The sequence below is a fragment of the Sciurus vulgaris genome (assembly GCF_902686455.1).
Source record: "Sciurus vulgaris genome assembly, chromosome: 1".
In the NCBI taxonomy this organism is placed as follows: Eukaryota; Metazoa; Chordata; class Mammalia; order Rodentia; family Sciuridae; genus Sciurus; species Sciurus vulgaris.
The window spans coordinates 192,819,940-192,846,064 of record NC_136461.1 but is presented as its reverse complement, the minus strand read 5'-3'; the positions used below and the strand labels follow the sequence as shown (position 1 = coordinate 192,846,064).

Here is a 26,125-nt window from a genome sequence, read left to right as displayed (position 1 = left end):
TAATATGCAAAGTCAGAATAACAAAATGTGACAAAAGCCTAAAGGAAATTATTGACACATAATGCTGTGAATTACTGTGCTGTATTACTGCAAAGGAAGGAAAACAACACAGCCCATGGTGAACAACTACTGTATACATCACTGGTAGTGTCTCTCCGTCAGCAGTACTTTCTCACTGAAAGATGGAAATTCATACTTCATCGCATATTGTTGGCACCACATTACTACTGCTGTTTTATAACCCTTTCTTTTAACCAACTAAAAGAAAGAATGTATCTCATGAGTGCTATTTCTTACCTCTCTGTCTTTGTGTATGTTGTTCCTCCTATGTTTCTCAGGAAATCTCCTATTTATTCATTAGAAACTGGTTCTGATGGCTTCTTTTCTGGGATACATTCCCTATTTTCTCATAATCCATAGAGTTAATCACTTTCTGTTTTTTTCTGTTGGCTCCTTACTTAAACCTTGGACATGCTACTTTCTTATGCTCATAACACTTATAATTATGTATTCAAAATTTAACTTATAATTGTAAAATTTTTAATATAATTTTAGAAAATATAGAAAATTTAAAGAAGGAACTAAAATTCATTTCTGAATCATCACTCCCATGATTTAACATTTTTGTATATAACCAAGTTTATATCTTCATTCACTTAATACAGAATCATCAGGGAACCTTTTGGCATGTGTTATTTTTAGTCACTGTATAATAGCATACTATGATTTATCATAATTCCAACAGAATTTATTACCTCATTTTCATTGAGTATAGAATCCTGTCATATTTATCTGTGCATCCCCCAGTACCCAGCATAATGGACATTCAGTAAATGTTTGATTTATTATAATTAAAAATCCCATGACCAACAATTTAAACAAGTTTTCTCTTAATCTATCCACAATGTCTATGGTGAAGAAAAAAATGCAGTTTTTTTTTCACTAGTAAAAATCAACTGAGTATTGCATTACTGAAGTCATTTCCCTACTTAGAATTTTGCATTAGCTTTCCAGATCCTTAGGCTGGATTCCAAACTCCTAAAATAAAAGCATAAATGGTGTTATGTTTTATAATTTGCCATCCCAGTGTTGAAAATAGAGATTCTTTAGCATAGTAGTTACAAAATATTTTTCCATGGAGAGAAGGAATACAGGAATAGAAGTCTAGACAGTTTTTCTAAAACTAAAATACCATGAAGCAAATAAAATTAGTTTGAAAATTGCCCATCTTTCTCAGTGAACTTCTAAATTTGATTTCTTAAGTTTTATTCCTACAATGTGGTTCCTTAAGTTGTCTTTAAAATGTTTTTATATTTTATTGAAAGAAAAAACTCATGAAAAGAATCATATTTGGGTAATCTGAAGTTTTTCTGGTTTTCCAGTTTTAATCCTTTCCTAAAAATCATTGAAACTGCATTCTTCTATACACAATAATAAACCATTACATCTGTGTATTTTGTTTGATTGTTTTAAATTGCTTAGGCTCTGTCACAAGTATTTTCTCATTTGACTTATAGATATCTTGTGAAGTAGATGGAGCTGATATCTTTGAGGGTTTTTTTTTTTTTTTTTGTAACATCATAAAGACAGGTAAAATAAATTGCCTAAAATTATACTGGGAGTTGCTAACAAAAACTAGTTTAATTTATCCATTTTACACATAATACTTGATCTGAACACAATGAAATATTTTATTACTTAGAGCCCAAAGTAACTCTTAGTGGCCTTTTACCAACTATTAAGAAAAAATAGGATCATTGTCTCTTTATAGTGTGAACTTTAAAACCAATTGGTCTACAACCATTTTCCTTAGACTTAATCCCTAGTTTATATACTTTGTCTAATTTGGCAGGGAACATGAAATATTCTGTCTCATTGCGATTTCTTTCTAAATCAAGCCATGATAGATTACCCATAATGAATGAATGAATGAGTGACTTAAAATTCAGTTATGTCCAGAAATTTTTCCAAGATGTAGAACTATTTATGAAATAGTGAGAGCTGGCCATTTAAGGGAATACCATTTCAAATAGCACAGATTACTAATTTATTCTTAAGACACTAATATAGTATCCAGAAGCAAGAATAATTTACTGAAGTAGTTATCTTAAGTGAATGATGAACTGAAGAAGGCAATACTTCAGTTTTAATCTGTTTAATACAACAGTTTTAATCTGTTTGCTTTTTTTAAATAGCTATCCAGGTGGATTTAGACAAGTCACCGCTGCTCAGCTTCACCAGAAAGATCCAGTAGCAGTAAGTCTGTTGAATTTTTTTATTCATCATCTAGGGAAAGACAGATTCATCTCCTTTCTCTTCTACAAATTCTTCACTTTAACTATCTTACACAAGTTTTAATAAGTATTATTTCCATTACCATTTGATTCTCTGTGTTTCCTAATTACTATTTATTATGTTTTATGCTTAACAAAGAATTCTAATGCATTTTTTTATTTCTTGATGCCTGCACAATTGGATAGAACATGATGAGTCTGCTGCAAAAACTCTGGGGGGAAGAGAGAGATGTGTGTACTTCCTTGTATGTGTATATATATTTTATCAAGCATGCTATGTTGCTCCAGCCATATATTCTTATTGTCTTGTTTTTTGTTCTTGATTTATTGTTTACTGAAAGAACTCTTTTGTTTATTTTTCTTATTTACTAATGTATTGCTAAAATCTCAGTTTGTGGATTTGGTCATTTTTCCTTATAGGTCTGACAATTTTATGTTTGTGTATTTTGAAGATTTAGTGTTAGATAAATTTAAGTTTGAAATTATATGTGATCTTTACAAAGAATGAATCAAGGTCAATATTTACTGACCTTTGTCTTCAGTAATGGTTTACCTTGAAATCTATTTTTTTCTGATATTAGTATAGCTATAGCAACCACCTTTTTTTTTTTTCATGTATGTTTGACTCATATATGATTTTTTCATTGTTGAAACTTTACCTGTTTCTATTATAGGTGTGTGTTGTAAGCAGCATGGAATTAGATTTTATTTTCTTTCCCTTGTCTTTTTTTGGATGATTGAAGTTGTTTATTGTAAGTCTAAGGTTAATCAGTATCATTACCTTCCTCCTAATTGAATCAAGGACTTTGAATCATTTTTAACATCCCCCCACCCTCCTAGCCTACATGCTTTCTATATTCAAGGTTTCTTAAAACTCTTTCAATTCAATATTCTTGTTATTGTTTTATCCTGCTTGTGTTTTTTTAATGATTTCCTTTGCTTACAGTTTCTTCTTGTAATTCATCCTTCCTTCTGGGATCAATTTTCCTTTCCATGCATACTTCCCGTTGAAATTCCTGTGGTAATATTCTCCTAATACTGATCTATCCTTTTTGTCAAAATTCTCTTCTTTATTTTTACTTTCATTCTTAAAATTTAATTTCGTTATATAGTTGTCCCTTGGTATCCATTATGAATTGGTTCCAGGATACCCATGGATAAGCAAATCCTTTTATATGCTGAAGTCCCTTACATGAAATAGCATGGTATTTGCATATAGCGTAACATCTTTCCATATACTTGACATCATCTCTAGATTGCTTATAATATCCAATAGAATGCAAATATTGTATAAATAGTTGAAATACTGTATTGTCTAGGGAATAATAAGAACAAAAGTACATGTAATTTTTTTCTTTAAACTATTCTCAACCCACAGTTGGTTGAATCTGCAGAACCCACTGATACAAAGCATCAGCTGCATATGCAGTTTTAGGGCAATCATTATTTTTCTCAATTTCTTTGAAGCTTTTATTTATATAGATTTCTATTTTTAATATGGATAAATCAAATGTTAGTTAATTTGCTTCTTTGTATGTACTGTGTCTTCTTCTGTCTACTTTTTGTTGTTGTTGTTGTTGTTGTTGTTGTTGTTTTGCAGTGCTGGGGATCAAACCCAGGGCCCTGTGCTTGCAAGGCAAGCACTTTACCAATTGAGCTATCTCCCCAGCCCTCTGTCTACTTTTAAAATCTTATTTCTTTTTCTTTTTTGGCTTTGGTTTTCATACATTTCTTTTGGGATCTTGTTTATTTTATTTGAGAATTAGTGTCTTCAGTTCTAGAAATTTGTCAGCTCTTACATCCTCTAGATTGGTTCTAGATTGATTCTCTTTACTATCTGTTCTTTCCCTTTGAAAAACTGATTATACTTAGATTGTTGCATTTTATTTTGAATGATTCATACTTCTCACTTTTTGTGTCTCCCTGTCTCTTCGCTGCAGTTTCAGTGATTTCTTTAGACCTGTTCTCTAATTATGTTTTTACCTGTGTCTAATCCAATTTTTTTATTGAGTTATCCTTTTTTTTTTTTCCTCCTTCTCTTGAAGTCTTACTATTTGGTTCTTTTTCAAATTTGTTGATCAGTTTTTTTTATTTATATATGATATATATACCATGTGTATTACAACAAATTAATTTTATCCTTTATAAATATTTTTTATAAGTTTAAAATTTAGCTTTTGCTTCATTCAGGCTTATTAGCTCTACACTAGGAGGCAGTATAGTTCAACTTTTTAATGTTAAGAATTTGGCATTTGATAACATTAATAGAAATTGTTTCAAATCATTTTTTGAACAAAAGTTGAAATGCATTAAAGAATGATGAAGACTTAGAAAATAGTTCAGAGTTAAGGTCATTCACATTATTACTTCATTAAAAAAATTTTTAGTCTAAATTTTAACTTTGTATTTTGATAAAAAAAAAAAATGGCTTGTTAAGGAAGAGGTCAGTCATCTTATGCTAGTTCAAACACTATGTTTGTCTCAAACAGAACGCTCCGCCAGCAACTACAATGTGCTAATTAGCATTGGTTTGTAAAAAAGGAGGATACCATCAAAATAGAAGGAGAACAGTGAAATAGTGGAAGGGAATCGAGGGGAAGGGATAGAAAATGAATAGAATAATTAAATTAACTATGCTGTGTGCATGTATGACTATATCACAACAAATCACACTTTTATGTATAATTATAGTACACCAATTTTTTATAAAGTAAATAAATAGAAGATCAGTAGAGGGAGGGGATGAAAGGGGAGAAAGGGAGGGAAAGGGAAGTTCTGAGTAAGGAAATAGAGCAAATTATGTTATATGCATGTATGAATGTGTCACAATGAAGTCCACTATTACATATAACTATAATACACTAATAAAAATGTTTTTAAAATATCAACTTAGTAATTCAGATAAATACAACTAAGTTTTATTATGGTCTTGAAAACCAATGTCATATAACTCTACCAATACAATTACTATTACAATGATATTCAGAGGATCTAACAACTTGCTGATCCAGAAAAGATGCTGAGAAGTCTTAACATTATTAGTCGTACTTATGAGTTTTAAAAGATAAAAAAATTTAAATAGTAATACTTATATCAATGCTGTTCAGTAGAAATTTCCACCATGGTGAAAATGTTCTGTCTGCATTGTCAAGTATGGTAGCCACTAACCACATGTGTCACTTGTCCACTTGAAATGTGGCTTCTGTCACTAAGGAAATGAATTTTTAATTGGGTTTAATTTTAACAGTATAAATCTACATTACATTCTCTAGAACATAAAGTATTAACAGCACTAACATAGAAAACATGTATGATACACCATTGGCTTCAGTATGTAGTCTGATTTGATGAGAGAAAAAAAGGTGTAAAAAATTCTAATATAATGCAACTAAGTTCTGATATATTTAGTGCTTTAACACATCAAATTATACTCTTGAAATATAACTACAAATGATAAAAATCAGTTTAGCACTCCAGAAGTCTCAGTACTTTCATGAAGAGTTTGCAGTTTATTTGTATACTGCAAATATTTGTTTAAGGAGGCTCCCAGGAGATTGTGGCAAACAGGGTGAGGCCTTCACATTGAGACCAACAAAGAGGATAACTTAAAAAGGGGGAAATAAATCATGTGAAAGTTAGGAGCTAGTATGGTAGAGAAAGGGACTTTGTTATCTTGATAGGTTACAGAGAGAAGCATATTATAGATATGATTGCAGAAACTGTGTATCTGTTCTGGGAATTAGACTGGTGGGTTTGAATTCCCACATTACCATTTATTAGATACATAAAACTGGGGAAGCGCCTTATCCTCACTGTTTTCTTATCTGTAAAATGAAGCTACTTATAGTACCTACTTCACAACATCATAAATAAGATTTAAAACATAATACACTGACCATCATACATAAAATAATTTTCAACTAATGTTAAGCATGATTATTGTACGCCATGTCTTCCAGAGTCAGTCTTTTAACTATTTAGTCAGGCTTAGTCTATGAATTGCAAACCTGCTGGTCTCCACCTGGAGAAAACAGGATTAAGGCCCTCTAAGTTCTGATCTAACTTGCGTGATAGATTACTTGAGCCACGGGTTCTTTCATAAGCTTAGAGAAGTTCTTATGCTATCTGAAGTTGGCACATACATGGGTTATTTTTTAATCTCTTCTTTTTGTCTTTTTTCTAAATAAACAATAAACAAATAAAGCCTAAAGAATATCATAACATACAAAATAATAAGTTCCTTTTTAGTTGCTTCCAGATATTTACTAGGTCTGTTTCTTTCCTGTATTCATGCTGAATCTTAGCCACTAGTTTTCATCACCATCTCTGATTGTGTTTGCTTTCTTTCTATCCAAGTCAGATTTTTATTACTGATTCATAGGCATATCTGTTTTTCAGATTGTAAAATTAGCTATTTATGGCATGCTGCCAAAAAACCTTCATAGAAGAACAATGATGCAGAGGTTGCATCTTTTTCCAGATGAGGTAAGTCAGTGGTCTTTGGTCATGATACCTTTCCTAAATTTTCATTTAAACATTTTCTCTTCATTTCAAATAATTGCCATCAACTTATTTTCAATAATTTTGTCTCAACTTCTAACATATTTTTGTAATTTAATTTGTATATATAAAGTATTGTTACTCCTATATTAAACCATAAAATGAGCCCTCGTTGAACTAAAACTCAAAGTCTTACAAGTTTTGTTTTTGAACAAGGAACTATGAGAGCCCCTGTTAAATTGAACTCCTCATTAATAGTTCAATCAACAATGGAAAAAGTATTCATTTAGTTCACTTTCTGTGTGGCCAGTGGCGAACTTCTGATAAATCATGAATTAATAAATTTGTGGTTGCTAATTCTTTCCTGTGAGTTAACTTAAGAATTCTTGTTCTTATTCAAAATTTACTCATCTAAAAAGTACTTGGGGGAAAAAAAGTATAATTTTTATTAAAGTACTTAACTTTCCTTAATAGTATAATTTAATGAAACACTAGGGGTTCTATAATAAAATATTTGAGTGTAACCTCTGGAGACTGCCTGGGCTCGTTACTTATTTTCCCTGTTTACTAAACTGTGAAATGAACATAATAACTACTTCATAAGTTTGTTGTAAGGGTTATAATAATCCATTTGTGGAGTGCTTAGTACAGGCCCTGGCAGTTGCTTAAATCAGTTGCTGTCATTATAGTTATAATTGTTGTCCTTGTGGTTGCATTGGAGAAATAATATAGAAGTTTATTCCAGATTATCAAGTGATAGTGATTGTTCAAGCTACTTGTTTTCTTTCTTATAAGGTTAAACAATGTATGAGTAATTATTCATATTGAGTAAATTATTTGTGCTTTTATAAAAGATTAATTTATTGCCTTGCTTTATTACAAATGAGTAAAATGATTCTGCACTAGTCACTTTACCTGTGATGTAACATGTTCAGGTACACTATCATCATCTAAGGTTCACGAAATCACAAAAAGTTAAATTCCTATTTCTGATTGTACTTTACAGATTTTTTAGGGTAAATATTATTAATAAATATTTATTCCATTTACAGGATAAGTTTGTGTGTGGATGTTTTAAATATGCATGGTAGTTCAGTTGAACAATAAATTACTTAAAATAATAAATGTATCATTTTCCCTAGAAATGAACATGTAAATGTTCAGATGAAACATTTTACCATCAAAACCACAGAGAAACAGACACTTCACACTTGCTGGTGGGAGTACATGTACAACCTATTGGTGGCATTCTATAAATTAGGTAATATTTAACAAAAGTACATACCTGAAAAGATTCATCCCTGATCCAGCAATCTCATTTATAGTAATTGATCCTAAAGATACACATGTATGAAATTATTTTTCACCTTACTTCTAATGCAATAAGAAAAATAATAACATTTACTGAAAGAAAATGGATAAACTACGCTATGTACAGATAATTGAGTATTTGTGCCATTATTTTTAGAATGAAGATATTTCTGAAACTCAATAAGTAACATTTTCCAAATTATACTGTTACATGAAAAACAAGATGAAAAATAATGTAGATTGCTTACTACCTTTTCTTTGGCTATATACATATATGTTCTTATGTACTTAGATATGCATATAACTACTTATTTTTTGCATAAACAAATTGGAAAAATAAATGAGAAAATGAAGTTGACTGCTTATTGAAATATGGATACAAAGAAATGGAATGGAATAGAGAGAGAATGAAATTTTTCAGAGAATACCTTTTAGAGAATTTTTTCTTCTATTTTAAGTTTTACCATGTTAAATTTTTACATATTCAGAGAATAAAATGACAGCACCAATAAAAATGAGCACAACTAATGCCCAGTTCAAGTGCTATTCTCTGTTAAAAGGGTTGCAGTTCTCCTTGGAGTAGTTGATTCTTTTTTTTTTTTTTTTTTCCGGTACTGGGGATCGAACTCAGGGCCTTGTGCTTGCAAGGCAAGCACTCTACCAGCTGAGCTATCAGCCCTGATTCTAGATCTGTGTAGAACAGAGAAAGAACACTTACTAGGGAGTACACACATGCAGATTATCATGTCTGTATTCTATATGATAGTAAAATACTAGAAATGAACAGAAATTAAGGCTTAAAAAAATTAGGAAGAAGTATCAAAGGAACACAGCCAGCTTTTGGTGGTGCCCACTGACCAAATTCAGGACTTGGTGAGTCTTTAAGTAAATGGTAATAATGGATTACATTAGTGAAAAACAAAAATCCGTAAGTTCACCATGTTAGTCCAAAAATTATTTTTAATTTATTATATTTTTTCTTCTCTTCTGAAGAAGGAAAAGCTCTTTATGGAAGAGTGTCATGTAGAAAACATGGAAGAAATACCAAATTAGAAAACCTACCATTACCAGCATATTCTGTAGCCATTGGGTAAAAGATTGCTCACAGACTTTGAAAATGTCATGCTTCAGAGTACTAATTATTTGAAAGGGAAAAGATACTTTTGCATTAACGAAGTCTGGTAGACACCACAATAACCAAGTGATCTAGTATATTCTTTGATATGGGACAAACTGACAGCTTGTGCCTCTTGCTGTGTAGTACTAGATACTTAAACTATATAGCATCCACAAAAAATGCTTAGCCTGAATCTTATCATAACAAAACAATCAGAAAAATCCCAGTACAAGGACATTTGAAAACATACTTGACCTGAACTCTATGAGGAAAAAAAGGGCAGGGGAATGATGTCTGTCTCATTCCACCCCTCATATAAGTAAAAACTGAATGTTTTTTAACAATATGTCACATACCCAGGCATCCTCTAATTTTCTGCAGACTTTTCATAGAGACTTGACTATCCGAGGAATAATGGTAGTAGTAGAAGGGATGTAAGTATTGCTATAATAGTTTTCCGTGAAGAAACATTATCATTAGTATCTTATGTGTTTTCTCCTGCTGTTAGTTACCCAGCCTTTGCAAATTGTAATTTTAAAAAACCATTTTAAATGTTAAATATTATTAAAATTTTTGCTACAGTAGGTTTTAGAACACACAGCACAGTAGAGCTCTATGATTCTGAAGCTATTATAAAATTTTATTCTGACTCTTAAGATATATTCATTAGTCGAAATTGTCTGATTTGCTACCATGTCCGTGGCTAGATATTTGATCTCCATTTGTAACATTGTTCTCTTCAAAGAGCTATTAATGTACTGTGTGGCACACCTTTTTTGAAAATTTCTAGGTACACACAGTAACATAAAAAAAGGAATTGTCTATTCTTCTTGTGAAAATGCCCATAGGACATTTCCATGTTGATATCGGACCATTATTTTAAGAGTCTCATAAAAATTAATTATCCATCCAGTCTCATAACACATTTCCCTTTGCTAGCTGCCTTATTTTTGTGTCATGGGCACAATATGAATGTTAATTCCTTTGGTTACTGTTTTTTAGTCAGTTTTCTGTCACTATAACAAAATACTGGAGATAATTAACTTATAAAGAAAAAAGATTTATTACGAATTATGGTTTTAAAGATTCCAGCCCATGATCAGGTGGACCCATTGCTTTCAGGCCTTGGTGGTATACCAGCAGGCAATGATAAGGAGCACAATGGCAGAGCAAACAATTTACCCCGTCTCACGGCTGAGAAGCAAAAGGGGAAGAGGCTGAGGTCCCTAGTTTCCTTTCAGGGACACCCACAATGACCTGGGTCCTCCCAGTAGGCCCCACCTCCTGAAGGCTCCACCACTGCCCTCAAGCCATCCTGGGGACCCAGGCTTTTAACATATGGGCTTTTGGAGAATTTGACAGTTACTTATTCATTTTACCATTCCCTTTATTTAGTCTGTCCAATTCCTATGCTTTAGTGTCTCTTAGTTGATATACTTTATTCTTTGATTGACTTTTTATTCCCCTAATTCAGTCTTTTTTTATATCTTACTTTGGTCACTGGAATAGCTGCCTATCTCTTCTCCTTGTCTTCTGTTTTCCCCACTGCAGTCATTGTGCCTACCATGGTCAGACCAGGCTTCCATCTTTTCATTCTTATGAGCATGTGGGTATATAATAGATGGGAAGTAGTTCTGGACAGAGGAAATGCCACTAATAAAGGCAACAAAGTTGAGTTCAAACCAGCGCATGAAAAATGAGTTGTGGTTAGGTCAGAAACTTAAAGAGTGTGGGGAGATATGAGGAAAGAGGCAAGCTAGGAGCAAGGATGCTAGTATACTTACGGAAGTTAGAGCTTTATCATGACAAATTTAAGCTGAGAGATGACTTTCTGGAAATAGTAAGCCTTTAGAGGTTATGATCTTTGATTTTTCTTTATATACTCAGCATCGAGCATAATTTCTGGTTCATAGAGTTCAGTAAATGTTTCTTTGATAAATAAACAGTCTATAAAGATCCAGCAGATTTTTAGTTTTGAATTTTTTTTTTTTTTTTTTTTTTTTTTTTTTTTTATCACTAACATGAAGTACAAATTGAAAGGTAGTGGCACTGGATACAATAGACCCAGCACATACGTTTATCAGATGAGAAAGTATGAGAATGAATCAAGGCAGCACCTTCCTATAATTGAAAAGGGAAGTAAATTAAATGGTATATATTTTTTAAATTATTTTTTAATTCTTTGTAGTTCTACATGACAGTAGAATGAATTTTGACATATCATACATACATGGAGTATTACTTCCCATTCTTGTGACTTTTCATTATTGTGGAGTTGCAGTGATCATATATTCATGTATGAACATAAGAAAGTCATGTCTGATTCATTCTACTGTCTTTCCTATTTCCTTCCTGTCCCCCCATTCCCTGCCCTCCAATCCAGTGAAACTCCACATACCTCATCCCTGCCCCCCACTGGCTGTTTTGAGTCAGCATCCACATATTAGAGAGAACATTAGGTCTTTGGTTTTGGGGGATTGGCTTCTTTCACTTAGCATGATAGTCTCCAGTTCCCATCCATTTACTAGCAAATGCATAATTTCATTTCTTTATGTCTGAGTAATACTCCATTGTGTATATATACCATATTTTCTTTACCCATTCATCTGCTGAAGGGCACCTAGGTTGGTTCCATAACTTAGCTATTGTGAATTGAGCTACTATGAACATAGATGTGACTGCATCACTATAGTATGCTGATTTTAAGTCCTTTGGGTCCATGCCAAGGAGTGAGATAATTGAATCAAATGGTGGTTCCATTCCAAGTTTTCTGAGGAATCTCCATACTGCTTTCCAGAGTGGTTGCACCAATTTGCAGTTCCACCAGCAATGTATGAGTGAACCTTTACCCCCACATCCTCACCAACATTTATTGTTACTTGTATTCTTGATAATTACCATTCTGACTGGAATGAGATAAAATCTGTGTGGTTTAAAAACTATAGAACAATTCACGAATTTGCATGTCATCCTTGAGCAGGCACCATGTTAATCTTCTCTGTATCTTTCCAATTTTAGTATATGTGCTGCCAAAGCAAGCACTACATGGTATACTTTTTGGACTGGGCAAAGCATATTTTTGTGATACAATTACTTGTATCACTGGTCAGTTGTACTTTTCAGGGATTTAGACAGAGTATACTGAAGATTATACTCCTTATTCTATAAATACTTTTTGCTTATTTCCTAATACTATTACTAATTTATTACTAAGAAAGATGTTTTAAGAAAATTAAGTCTCAAATGTGTTTAACATAGGATATTCCAGAAGATATTCTTAAGAATTTAGTGGAAGAGCTTCCTCAGCCTAGGAAAATTCCAAAACGTCTTGATGAGTACACCCAGGAAGAAGTGGAGTCTTTCCCGAGAGTGTGGTCCCCGTAAGTGTCTTTTCTCTCATCTTTCTTCCTTTTTTTTATTTTGAAAGTTGAACTTGGTACCCTTGGTGTCTGAACGATAAACGATAAGACCCTCTGGGGTGGGAAGAGCCAATTCATATTTTTACTCCCTTAAAAACTCAGCAGCTACTACTTACAAATGAACTCCAGATGTTAAATGTCAGAACTTTAAAGATCTCGCTAGGTAAGTGCAAAGATGATGTCAGGTATTTCATTTGGGATTGCCCTACCTGGATAGACTATAGTCTTTTGGAATGATAAATGCATTGTCATCAACCTAAAACGAAGTAATTCTGTTTTTCTTATTGCTTTGAAAGCCAAGAATATCATCTAATGAAAAGTCATTAATTCTGGAATTTTAGCCTTCGTCCAGAGAGAAAAACAAAAACTTTTCCCTCTCTTCCATACAATTTCCTCTATCTAAAATCCATAAATCTCCTTAGATTTGACAGGCTATCTCCCATCTAATTGTTTCCAAGCTTCTTTGCCTGGGATATACAGAAGATAGAGCATTTAAACGTCACTCCTCACACAATGCAACCAGTTCCTTGAACTGGTTTAGTCTCCCCGTTATGGGGTCTAACTGTACACTTGGCTTTTCATTTGCTGTGTTTATTCTAATGTAATCAAATATTTGTGTGATTATCTACTTAATGTCTTATTTTCTTAACTAGATTTCATAAGGGAACTACATGCTCGTCTTGTTTAACTCTGGTTACTGTGCCCAACACATTAAGCAGGCACTCAACAAATATTTATCGAATGAATTAGTGCAGACATAGAATCTCCTTTATCAGCTTTTATAAGTGAAATTAGAAAAGAATATATAGACGATATGAAGCAAAACACAATGTTTTCACAGCCTGTATCACTATACAGAATAATCTCATTTATTTATATTCATGTTTATAACTGCATAAATAGCAATAAAAATAACAAGCTGTAATAAAGCACATGTGTGCTTTGCATGTATTAACAACCTGTTTCTGAGCAAACTAATGAGCTAATACAATTTTTATCTCCATTTTTTTCTGAATGAAAAAATAAAGACACAGAAAATAATGCCTAAAATCTTTTAAGTGGTGAATTAGGATTCAAGCTGAAGATGACTAGCTCCTGGGTCCTGCTTGCAGCTGCTTTGCTGAGTGTTCCTTGTTAATATTGGTTATCAAATATTAAATGTGCCAAACACAACTAAGTGTTGGGGATGTTCTAAGTACTGAACAGCTTTAAGGGTGAAGGAGGCAACATCTGATTCAGAATTTATATCCCAGCTCTTTATACTTGGCACGTTGCAGGTACTCATAAGTGTTTTCATTCTGTGTCTGTTTCCTCATCTGAACTCAGTATCTTCCACTGTAAAATGGAGCTAATTCATACATCAGAGGATTGCAATAAGGAGTGAGCTAATGTGTGCAAAAATTTAGCACACTGGAAGTGTTCAAGTTTTTTATAGGGAATATTTTTGCTTTTACAAACTCCATATTGTTTTAGCATGCTTGCTAATGTATTTTATACAAATGCACCTAAGTTATATGCTGTTCTCAAATATTACTAAGTTATATACTAAAAAATTACTTAAAAGTTGTTCTTGAAGTTACCTTCCTATAACAAATTCTGTAAATATAAGTATGTCACATATTCTTAAAGAAATACCATCATAAATGAGTGTGCATTCCTAGCCAAGAGGGTCGTTATATCTTTTTTTTTTTTTTTAACTAGAATTACCAAAGTTGCCATTAAATATGTGACCACATTAGGAACTTTGTTTTACATATATATGTGTGTATATATATATATATATAGAGAGAGAGAGAGAGAGAGAGAGAGAGAGAGAGAGAGAGAGAGAATTCTGAAGTGTACTTCAAATCAGTTTAATCAAAGCAGTACGATAATATACTAACCACTCACAACAAATTATATTTAGTGTTATAATCAAATGAAATTACAATACTTAGAAATTCTTTCTATGTTTTAAAACAAAAGATGACTGTTCATTATGTTAATAGAATTAGGAACGGCAATTCTGTAGTTACTGTTAAGGAGACTTTTAGACGGACTTGATGCATTTTTAGTTACTACTCCAGAAATGGATTTTCCTGTCCTTTCTTTTCATTCCAGATTTTCCTGTGACAGGAATATGCATTAAACACCAGGCTTTCCTTTATGTTTTATTAAAGTTGAGATTTTTCTCATAAATTGTCACACAACATATGTTAACTTCTGTTTCCAGACTATTAAAGTGGATATACATTTATTGAAACTTAAGGGTATATCACAGTAAAGGTATACTAGTCATTTAGTACAAATTATCAAAATTTCACTCTCTTTGCACACTGGAGCTGACATCAAGTCCAGTTAGCCTTTATTATATGAAAAGCGTGTGACCAGGAAAAAAGAAGTAATTTTTGGGTTAACCAAAAACCTTGTCTAAGAAATTGATCTTTCAGATCAAGGCTATCCAGTAGCACTTTCTGCAGTGACAATGCTTTCTAGCTGAGCTTTAAATACAGTAATTACTGGCCACATGTGGCTTCTGAGCACTTGAACCATGGCCATGTATAAGTGAGGAACTGAACTTTTTATTTTATGTAATTTTAATAAATTTAATTTCAGTAGACACATGTGGTTAGTAACTTATTGGACTAAATCATCTTCATTGTTTATTATTTCCTAAAGATCTAATAGTAAATATATACTTTAGAATTTAGAATTAAAATATCTGATACACCATACCATTCACTGCATTGTAAATGGAATTTCTCATTATTGGAAGGTTTGCCTTTATGGGAAGAAATATATTTTCTCCTTCTGGAGGAGAAACCTACTTAAAATATGCTTTTGCTCCACCCAGAATAGCTAAGCCAAGAATATAATCTTCCTTTGGAATGTACTAACTGGAATTTATTCAACTATATCTGATGGTCAATCTGCAGAGGCTTGACTGGAACAGATATCCCTGAATTTCACCACAAGTAAACAGACACAAAAATAGCTTCCTTTATTTTTTGTTTTCCTAGCAGTAAAACTTAAAATATGTTTATAATATAAATGTATACATTATCATTGGGACTTCTGTTAACTTTTGGTAAAATGGAAGCTTATTAATTTTTCTATGAGAGGTTAGAAGCTTTTGAGCAATAGTAATAATTGTCAGAGTAAGGTTTGAGTCCTGTGGATGATTAGCAGAATTGTTTTAATCTTAATGAAACCTACCAAAGTTGAGAATTTAAATTATTTTAAATCACTCACAAAACTTGTATTTCTTCAGCTCTAATTTCATCATGTTAGATTTTTTTTTGCTAGTTATTTATTGTTCAGTCATTTTTAAAGTATGGGGAAAGATAAAGAATAAAACAGATATTTAGGATAAATTTATAAATATTATTTTTAAAAGCAATTTTCCGGGGCTGAGGCTATAGCTCAGTGGCAGAGCGCTTGCCTAGTTCATGTGAGGTACTGGATCTGATCCTCAACACCGCATAAAAATAAATAAATAAATAAATAAAGTAAAGGCATTATTTCCATATTCAACTAAAAACAATATTAGAAAAATAAATAAATAAAAACTATTTTTCCATATGGGTAGTATTGGCCATTCATCTCACTGATAACCGCCATTTACCAGGTGACGAGTTCTGCTTCCTCAGGTGTTGAAGTATAACATCAGAGAAGAACACCAAGGCAAGCATATTAAGCAGGTTTTATTTAAAGGTAATAATACAGACTTCTCCCGGGAGGGAGAGGCCATGGCTGATGTTCTAGAATCCCAAGAAGTGAGCGTGCCCTGCAACTCCTCTAGGCCCAGGAGTTGCCTGGTGACTTAGCAAAAAAGGTGAGGAGCAGATGGGGGTGGGGGGGAGGCATTAATTAGCGGCTCCCTGCCTGTAGTCCTTGACAAGGGCAGGTAAATTTGGTAATCAATGGGCTCCAGAGGTCTTTGATATTCCATTCTCCCAGGGGCAGTCTCCAACTTCCAGATGCAGATGGCTTTCATGGCCTCAATTTCCTCGATTTGACCCAATTTCTTACTTCTACACTAACTTCCTGTCCCCAATTCTGACTTCATCACTTCTTAAGTTAGTGAATATACTTGGCATGTTATTATTTTTTACATTTCATGAATACATGAATTTTGCAAGAAAATATTTTGAAATATTTTATTTCTCTTGGCGGTACAAAGTAGATGTGTGTTTGCCATGCGCAAGTGGTGATGTGGGGTCTGCACTTAGAATTTCTTTTTATGAAAGAAGAGGAAAAACAACAGGACCATTCTTTCATTACACTTCACTTGCCTTAAACTATTAACGTTGAAATGGACAACTCATTTTAATACTATCAATAATTATTCCCATAACTGCTGCAGTTTTACCAACATATTTCAAACCCCAATAATCATGAAAATTATAATGCTATCATTGGAATGTAAATTTTTTAGTGTGTATGCTAAAAATAAAACAAGTTATTTAAATTTTTTATTTCCGATTTTTACAAAATTAGGTGAGCTTCTTAGGAAACTCTACATAGGTGGGAAATTTCAACTCATTGCTTCTCATCATTTCTTACTCATTAACTCAGTAATGCTTTATTTTAAGCAAAACTCAACTTTTATAGAGAAACAAGGGTGAAAAGTTTCAGTATCAATAAATGTTTGAAAATACATAATTATAATGAAAATCCATATTCCTGGTGTTCTTTTTTTTTTTTTTTTTTTTTTTTTTTGTGCCTGGGATTTGAACCCAGGGCCTTGTGCTTGCAAGGCAAGCACTCTACCAGCTGAGCTATATCCCCAGCCCTGGTGTTCACTCTTGACTGAGTATTCCTACAAAGGAGAGACAGGTGGGGAAGATGAGGTGTGAAGATTTCACGACTGGCCCTGTGATTTCTTTCCTGTGGGTAGGATTAGGACTGGGATTAGAGAGTTTAATGGGCAATCCATCCAGCTAAGGAAAGCAGTGCTCTAGGAACTGAGCACTGTAACCCTGGCAAAGGGCACCGATGAGCACTCTGCTCAGTCTGCAGCTCTAGAAGAGAGCAAGGACTTAAGCTTAGTGCATACTCCCTAATATGAAAGCTATTAATCCTTAAAGTGTACAGTTTCACTTTAAGGAATACTAAGCAAAAAAATTTACCTATACCTTTAGGAAGAGTACTTTAGGGATTTAAAAGACAGTGAAGGATTTTTACCTTTTCCAATCCCCTTGGAGCTGGGGTCTGGACAGCTTTAAGATTTTCCATAATTTTATGTTAGTCTAGTCATGTGGCATTTTCCCAGAAGATTTAACTTAATTTGCTGCTCTTTACAGTCAGAAGTTATTAGCTGGACTTGGGGAACAAGGTTACTTTCCAACTTTCCCATCCATTTCAACCAGCTCAGCATTGGCTTAAGCCATAGACCTCAGTATTTTCAGTGCTGAGTTTGCTCAAATTGGGTATTCTAAGTGGTATTCTTCTTTGATATGAACAGATCAGGACTGCTTATTAAAATAAAAAAGGAATCTATTTAAGACAACAAAAAACGGATCATTTATAAGCTCTAGCCAATATAGATTCTGATATTTAAAAGTGGAAATTGAATGTAATGGCACTTCTTTTCCATCTTAAAGAAAATAATTTGAAGTTTAAAAATGATAAACAATCATGTGATTTTAGTCTTTTTAGAAGGACGATAAGATCAGGGTATTAGAAAGCTGAGTATCTTTGGGAGATGTATATAAAGTGCCATCACTGTAGATTTAAATTCACTCTTAAATCACTGAAGATTTAATTTCCACTCTTCCCTGTCCTGCTAACACCTTTAAGAACCCTGTGATATAGAAACTGTACACTTTTCAGACTTCCTAGAATGGTTTATTCTGCCTAATTCTGTCTACACAATAGAAGTAACTTAAAACTCAATTAAACTGACTTTTTTATTGTTTTTTTCAGATTATTTCACTGTTCAGTTTTTATTAGTCTTTAAAATGGTTTCTAGAATAAGTAATACACTAACAAAGACCAGAACTAAGGAAGAAGAAAATATTTTTGAGATTTATTAAACTTAAGTTATGCCCAGTTTCTTAGATTTACAACTGAGATGTGAATGCTTTTTTATTTAGAAAATAAATTATGTTAATACAAATAATATATTGTCACTAATTGAACTGTAGCATAAATCCTGTGCTCAGTATTTTGGTTCCTTTTATTTGCAAACTACATTCATTCTTCCCACCAGTTTATAACATCCATTAAAATCTAAAATTTTTTTCTGAAGTCAAGTAACCCTATTTTCAGAGTAATATAAACACATTGACCTCTGTCATTTCCATATTCTAAATTTAAAACTGCATTTCTGAGGTGTGCCTATTAATTTCATGAGTGTCAGGCAGTGTTTTGCACAGAGATGTGTGTGATAAAGGATTTACCATACAAAACAGAATTACATGAGACGTGGTGTGATTTGAACAATTTTTGAGCTATTACAAGCATACTAGAATTTTTTTTATAGATCAGACAAGCCCTTTTAAAAATCTCTTTCCTCATTCAAAATAAGGTAATTTTTTAAAAGTCATTTTGCTCAAAGGCAGTTTTCTGCTGGTGATGAATATTATTGGCCAAATAGATTGTTGCTATGAAACATTTGATAGAGAATGAATTAAAGAAAATCTCATGTTAGACAATTCTTGGAAGATTTATTAATTTCCCAAGTATATTCTAAGTACATATGAAAGTTGAAAACTTACACGTTTCTCTTCAAAGGTCAAAACAGGTGTGTGTGTAAATAATAAATGAATTATATAAAATTTATTATATATTATAACTATTATATATTACACATTAGTATCCCTCTGTTAGGAAATGCCCTCTTTCTCTCTTTTTTTTTTTTTTTTTGTTTTGTTTTGTTTTGGTAACAGCTTTATTGAGATATTCAGATATTATATAATTCACCCATCTAAGTAAATGAGTTTATGGTGTTTAGCATATTCAGACTTGTACAACCATTACTATAATCAATTTTAGAACATTTTTATTATCTCAAAAAAAATCGTACCCTATTCTGTCACCCATCAATTCCCCCATCTCCTCCAGTCCTAAGCAACCACTAATCCACATTCTTTCTCTGTAGATTTGCCAGTATTGGACATTTCATAAAAATGGAATTCCATATTTGGTCTTTTGTGACTAGCTTCTTTTATTTCATTTACATAACAATCTCCCATTCATCCACACTGTAGCATGTATCAACCTCTAATTCCTTTTCGTGTCTTTCTCTTCACACTACTCTGTTCCTGTTGGCTATAGCAGCACCTGACCAATCAATAAATATGTGTTGAATGAATGAATGCATAAATGAATAGACAGAATCAAATCCTCTGTAAAAGACAGAAACTGATTTTTAATTTGTTATGGTCTATATTTTCATCTTTGCTGCTTAACACTTTCTTGGTAATTATAGTTAAAGTAGAAATTTAATAGTCTGCTCTAATGCAACTTACATATCTAAATTTGGATACTTTATATTATATGTCTAAAGAAAGATCATGGTAATTTTGTTAAAATACAACCTATATTTCTGTCAAGGAGTAATTTTTATAACTCCCATCAAAATATGTAAAAATTGATAGGTATTACTTTCTGTAACAGCATTTGAAATCTCTCTCCAAAGGGATTACCTAAGATCACTATTGCCATTTACAAATATGTTAACATTGCACAATGTCTTTTAAAACTTGAAAATTGGTTCTGTTCTTTGAAAGATTTACAGAGAACTAGGGCAAATGTAGAATATAAATTTACCCATCATCCCTCTGCCAGAAATTCAAGTCATTGTAGTAAAGTTTCAAACATTTAAGCAGCATGAAAATATGAAAAGCAGCCAGGTTTTTTGCCTTACAAATTACTTAATGTAATGAAGAGTTTAGGCAGATCTCAGGATAAAATAGGATGGATATGTAAGCAAGGTAATCTGAGAATCCAATTCTTTTTTTTTTTTTTTTTTTTTTTGTGGTGCTAGGGATTTGAATCCATGGCTTTGTGCTTGTGAGGGAAGCACTCTACCAACTGAGCTATATCCCCAACCCTCCAATTCTGATTATGTATTTTTATCACATGGGCTCCCATCTTTTAAATAACCTAAATATAATGAAATTTACTTGATACTGTAGCTACTTGAACTACATTTTTTAATCTTTCTTTGATGATGGACACCAAAGAAATTTCAGTAGCCAACCTCTTACAGGTTATTATTATCATTAAGTTAGGTATTGTTGTTATCAGAAAAGCAAAATACTGCTTATGAATGTAGTCCTCTGGTAGGTGAAGAGCCAGGAAAGGTACTGTATCTCAAATAGAGTCATCTCTAGCTGAGGAAGCCTGTTGCTTCTGTTTGGCAGAGCAGAGTGTTATATAAGTGACTTACTGAAGGTACTTCTTTTATTTTCAAACATCGTCAAGAAGTTGTTTCCTCTGTCATCTGAGGAGCTCTGTCTGAGGTCTGAGCTGAACACTTGCTGGAGAGTGAGGGACATGAACCAGCATTGTGTCTCGTGGGAGCATATTAGGAAGGCACATCCATGAGCCCTCTGCAGACTAAGTGAAATCAGGGTGCATTTTCATAGGAGCCCCAGAGATCTGTGTGCCCACTCGAGTTTGAGAAACACAAGGTAAATAGCTCTCCCCTCACCTTTCTTGTATTATTTTATGTTTCCTTCTTTTAGTGAAAGGGAGTAAGCAGTGCAAATAAGTTATATGTGTGCTTCTTTTTGTTTGTGTTTGATAGAGAAAAACAGTCATTTTTAGTGCAGGTTCCCCACACGGGAACTTTCTGAAGTCATATACTGTTAATTGCCTCCAGTATGAAATGATGTTTATAGCTGTGCCGGTGTCTAAAGAGTCTAGTCCCTTAGCGATACTTTCCCCTCACCCACTCCTCGGGAGCAAGCTAATCAGCAGAACAGACCCTGATTATGTGTCAGGAGAAAGAGGAAAGGATGGATTTGTAAACAAAGTGGCATATTAAGGCAGTAGCTGTGCTCTATGACATATAGCTTACCAGGCATCCATACTCTGCCAAGCACTATGCTAGTTGCTGGGAATGTAAGATCAATCATGATGGGACTCGGCCACCAAAGGCATTGGCAGCCTAATAGGAGTCAGATGGAATAAAATGGTCCTTGCAAGCACTGGAATCACATGATCTCCAGTCAAATCCCTGTCATCTGCTTCCTAGCTCTGTATAATTAACAAGTTACTGAGCCACTCAGGTTTTTGTCAGCGAAAAATGAGTTTAATAGCAATGTCTTTTTTTCAAAGTGATTGTGAGGATAAAGTAAAATAATTAACCTGAAGTAGTTGTTATACTTCATGGCACCTAATAAGCATTCAGCACAAGTTATTTACAAGTTAAAGCTAGTATAATTTTAGAAACACTGTAGTAGAAGTACACATGAAATTATCTGGAAATTCCAGACAAAAGAGGCCTGCCTGGGTTAGAAAGGGAGAGTTGGAAGAGCTTGCCAGAAGATGTAACCTTTGAGGTGACTTTTGAAAGAGTAGTCAAGTTTGCCAGCAAAGAAAAGATAAGAGACATTCCAAGCAGAGGACATTTCAATTACCTGAGTCAAATCCAGCAGTGTGGAGGTTTTTATCTGGGAAATAGCAAGCAGTGTGGAGGGACTGGGGTGCAGAAAGACAGGATATAATGACTCAGAGAGGTGAGCTGAGGCCATGTCATGGATCGTAGTTGAACTGTGCTAAGCAAGAGAGGGCCATTGACAGTTTTAAGCAAGGTCACATGATATGGTGAAGTGAGATGGAAGACAGGAAATCTGTTAGAGACTCTTTAGTTTATTCCTCTCTGCCTTAGCTCCTAAATTCCAAACTCAAATTTCTAGCCACTTACCATGTCCAGATTTCATCATACTCAAAATCAGTCCTGTTCCCTATCCTGAAAAATAGCACAGCCATTCACTGAGGTTTTCAAGCTGCAAATTAGTAAATGGCTTTGAATCATCATCTTGCAGTAGCTCCTCCTTCCCTCACCTCTCTGACCCCTTCCCTCCTCTCCCTCTTTCCACCCAACCCCCAGACTCTTCTGCTTCCAAAATTCTGAACCTGCCCTTTCTTCTCACTCACCACTGCTGTCACCCTGAGGGAACCCTCATCTTCATCCTCCTCCCTTCCTCTAAAAAAAATCTGCTTGCGACAAATCAGGGCTTCATCCAGCCCCTCTTGCCCTGAGGTCAGTATCCACATGCCCTTACCTGGCAGATTATACCCTTCTCCCACATTTCCAATTCTACTTCTGAATTCCACTAAAAGGTGGAATTGTCATTTCATTTTGACGTAACAAATTAACTAATCTCTGTTGTGGAAACAACTAGTGACTGACTAAACACATTTAATTTTATTGAGTGGAATTGCAGAGATTTCTTGTGGGAAATTAGATTTCTTTCCAGTTGCATCACCACCAGCTCCTCTGCAATTATTTGAACCAGCTGGATAAAAATAAATTGCTTCTTCAAATGTACTGGTGTCATTTAAATAGGAGCTGCTTTGATTGCATTGAGTCAAATAGCAAAGGTTAAATGGGTACACACTGGGGCCACTTCAGCTAGCATATCCCATTGTCATTTCTCAGACTGTGGTTGCAGTTTTTACATTTGGAAAGAGATTTCAAAAACACAGTGACAAAATGCCACAGTTTTCTCTTGTTGTTATAGATGGCTGATAGGATGAAGCATACCTGGCTTGCTTCCCAGATCAGTGCCTGTGGTTCTCAGTTTAACAATAAACAATTTTAAGTTGTAATATAGTTCTTTTACTCAGCCAGTATACTGTTGGTCTTCTTAGCTGGGCTGTCTGATAATCTTGAGTATTCTATTTGAGAAAATAGACTGTAAATGTGGAAAGGGAATAGATAAGTCATTTCAGGGCAAATAGAGTTAATCTACTTTTTAAAGGAACTCAAACTAAGATTTTTATAGTTGTTTCAAGAATGTCTGTTTAATGTATTAGATAGTAACAAATACATTCAGAAAATTTCATGAGAGTTAGTAACTGTAAATATCCTACTGCAAGATAACAGAACACTTTCGGGGTCCTCTCTGCCATGTCCTTCATGGAGGAAGAAAGGGTTGGCAGCCAGAGGAGGATGTTGGCAGTTTTTCTATTACCCAGAAAACTTATCTACTCATAAACACACGAGAGCCAATACTCTTTTTATGAGAGACGGGTTGTGATAGTCTGGCCATAGAACAACCAAGTCGCCCAACTCTCCTTTATTTATAAAATGCAGGTAAAAGGGGGCCAGGACTGGGAGGAGCTGCTTTTGTGATGGGCAGGACAGGGTGGAGTTAGGGGAGCCACACTCTTAGGGGGAAAATTCCCGAAGGATATGGAACCACTGCCATGCATCTCCACATACTTCCCAGCAGTTCCTAGAAGCCAGGCCTCCATCACATGGCTCAACCTAGTCTGATTCTGCTAAATAAGGACAGTTTCCCACAGAACACTTTAAATTTGGGGGCATTTTATAATTCTTCATTTTATCTGTTATGATTCTGTTGTGTTTTATCTATTGTTAGATTTAACACTTTCCTAAATTTTTCTTTGTTTTAATGTACTAAGGAAAGTGATTCTCAGGTTTCTATTATAAAATAGGTAATATTTATATACTTTAAGTATATAAATAAGGGAAAATCATTGTATGTTTGAAAAAATGTCAAAGACCTGGTGTTTAGACATTCATGTTGTTTTATGTATAATAATGAAAATTAAGTCTAGCAAATGATAAAATACTATAAATAGGGAAATTGCACATTCAAAATTTGCATTTGTAAGGTAAGTCTATATTTTATATGAATGTTAAACTCCTGGAGATCATAGTGAGATGGGTTTAATGAGAGAGTATTCAAAAGTGATACAAAGAATTTAAGTTATTAAGTTATTATATACATATATAGGCACAAGATGACCATGTCTTTGTTTTCAAAAGAATTTCAGAATTGTCACTTTACTCTTCCACTTTGTGATGTTTGGCTTTAGTGTTTTTATATCCGATATTTGGATGCAATATTTATAGACAATTTTCAGTGAGTAGTTAACTTTCATTTTCAATGGGAGAAATAATCTTCCTTCCTCAGCCAGGAGAAAATAATGATTCATGAAGAAGAAAATGTTGATTTCCTTTTAAATTTTTAATTTTTATTTTTTTGTCTTTCAGACCTGAAGATTATCGGATATAGAATGAAAATTACAGAAAATACCATGAAGTTATTTAGACTGCTTCCTAATGAGTTTCTCTGCCCTTGAACAGTGAAACAACTTCAGGAAACTGCAAATAAGACACATTACTTTATAGAATTGTTTCATTATGTAATGATTGGAATAAAATTGCTTATTTGTATAACTGTTTAATTTTGCATTTAATAAAAACAGAGACCCTGAATATAGCTTTGCTGTTGGAAGTACCAAAAAATGCCATCTCTGGATTTTCTCAAGTTCCAGAACACTCTTGTGCCCTGCGAACAAGCCCACCTTCACTTTTCCTTTACTGGCTATTCCATCTAACCTCCCGTTCAGCTAAGCTCATCCTGTCAGCTCAGTATGGAGTAATTAGCCCCAAGTGTTTACAAACTATCATCTTTTTCTGTGTTCCAGATAGTTTTTTGGTCCTGTGACTCCAAAATAACAGAATAATGCCTGTCTATCCCTAGAAACCTCCCTGCGACACCTGTGGTGCTATTTACTAACCCTCTGCACTGTTCCATATTTCCTCTTTTGGTTCTTTTCATCTTCCTGCTGGGCACTTAGATTAGAGCAACTTTGCTCTACCACGTGCTTCTTGCCCCAAGTCCAAAAGCATCAGGGCTACAGACCAAGGACTGAAATCTCCAAAACTGAGCCAAAATACATCTTTCCTTTTTATACATTGATTATGTAAGGTATTTTGTTACAGTAAGAGCTGACATGGGTAGCAGTAAGTTAACTTGGCTGGTCACAGAGGTAAAGTGACAAAACAGCATAATAATTACATACCTACTCTGAGAAAATACAACCACAATAGCCAAATAAGAATCACAACTGACTCAGAGTGAGACTGTTACCTGAGGGAAGAGGACAAACTGTACCACTAGAATAGCAGCTCCTATCAAAGTAAAATGAAGAAACAAAAGAGAGCTTTTTTGCTTCCAGTACTAGGGATTGAACCCAGGGGCGCTCTTACCACTGAGCTATACCTACAGCCCTTTTTTAATTTTAATTTTGAGAGCTCTCTACGTAGCTAAGGCTAGTCTCAAATTTGTGATTCTCCTACCTCAGCCTCCTGAGTTGCTGAAATTACAGGCATGTGCCACAATGCCTGGCCAGAACATTATTTTAAAGTAATAAATTCTTACAGAAAAATAAATCCTAATTATTCCAAGAATTTTATAAGTACAAAAAGCTGATAGATAGGTTCTGTTTCAATGTGTGCTTCTAATGTACAAATTAGTGCAAACAAGGAATCAAATCATTAAAGTCATTTG

General features: G+C 33.7%; 1 protein-coding gene across 4 annotated transcripts in view; it reads left to right on the top strand.

The window, feature by feature from the left end:
* Positions 1-25,205, top strand: part of MRPL13 (mitochondrial ribosomal protein L13) — a 37,985-nt gene extending 12,780 nt beyond the window's left edge. The window contains exons 4-7 of one of the 4 annotated variants that reach the window (XM_079143000.1): positions 2,196-2,256; positions 6,693-6,779; positions 12,481-12,602; positions 24,823-25,205. In XM_079143000.1, coding sequence (XP_078999126.1) covers positions 2,196-2,256; positions 6,693-6,779; positions 12,481-12,602; positions 24,823-24,844 — 292 coding nt within the window. In that variant the 3' untranslated portion in view covers positions 24,845-25,205. The remainder of the gene's footprint in view (positions 1-2,195; positions 2,257-6,692; positions 6,780-12,480; positions 12,603-24,822) is intronic. The other 3 variants (XM_079143002.1, XM_079143001.1, XM_079143003.1) reach the window with 3 other exon arrangements.
* The last annotated feature ends 920 nt before the right edge of the window (positions 25,206-26,125 follow it).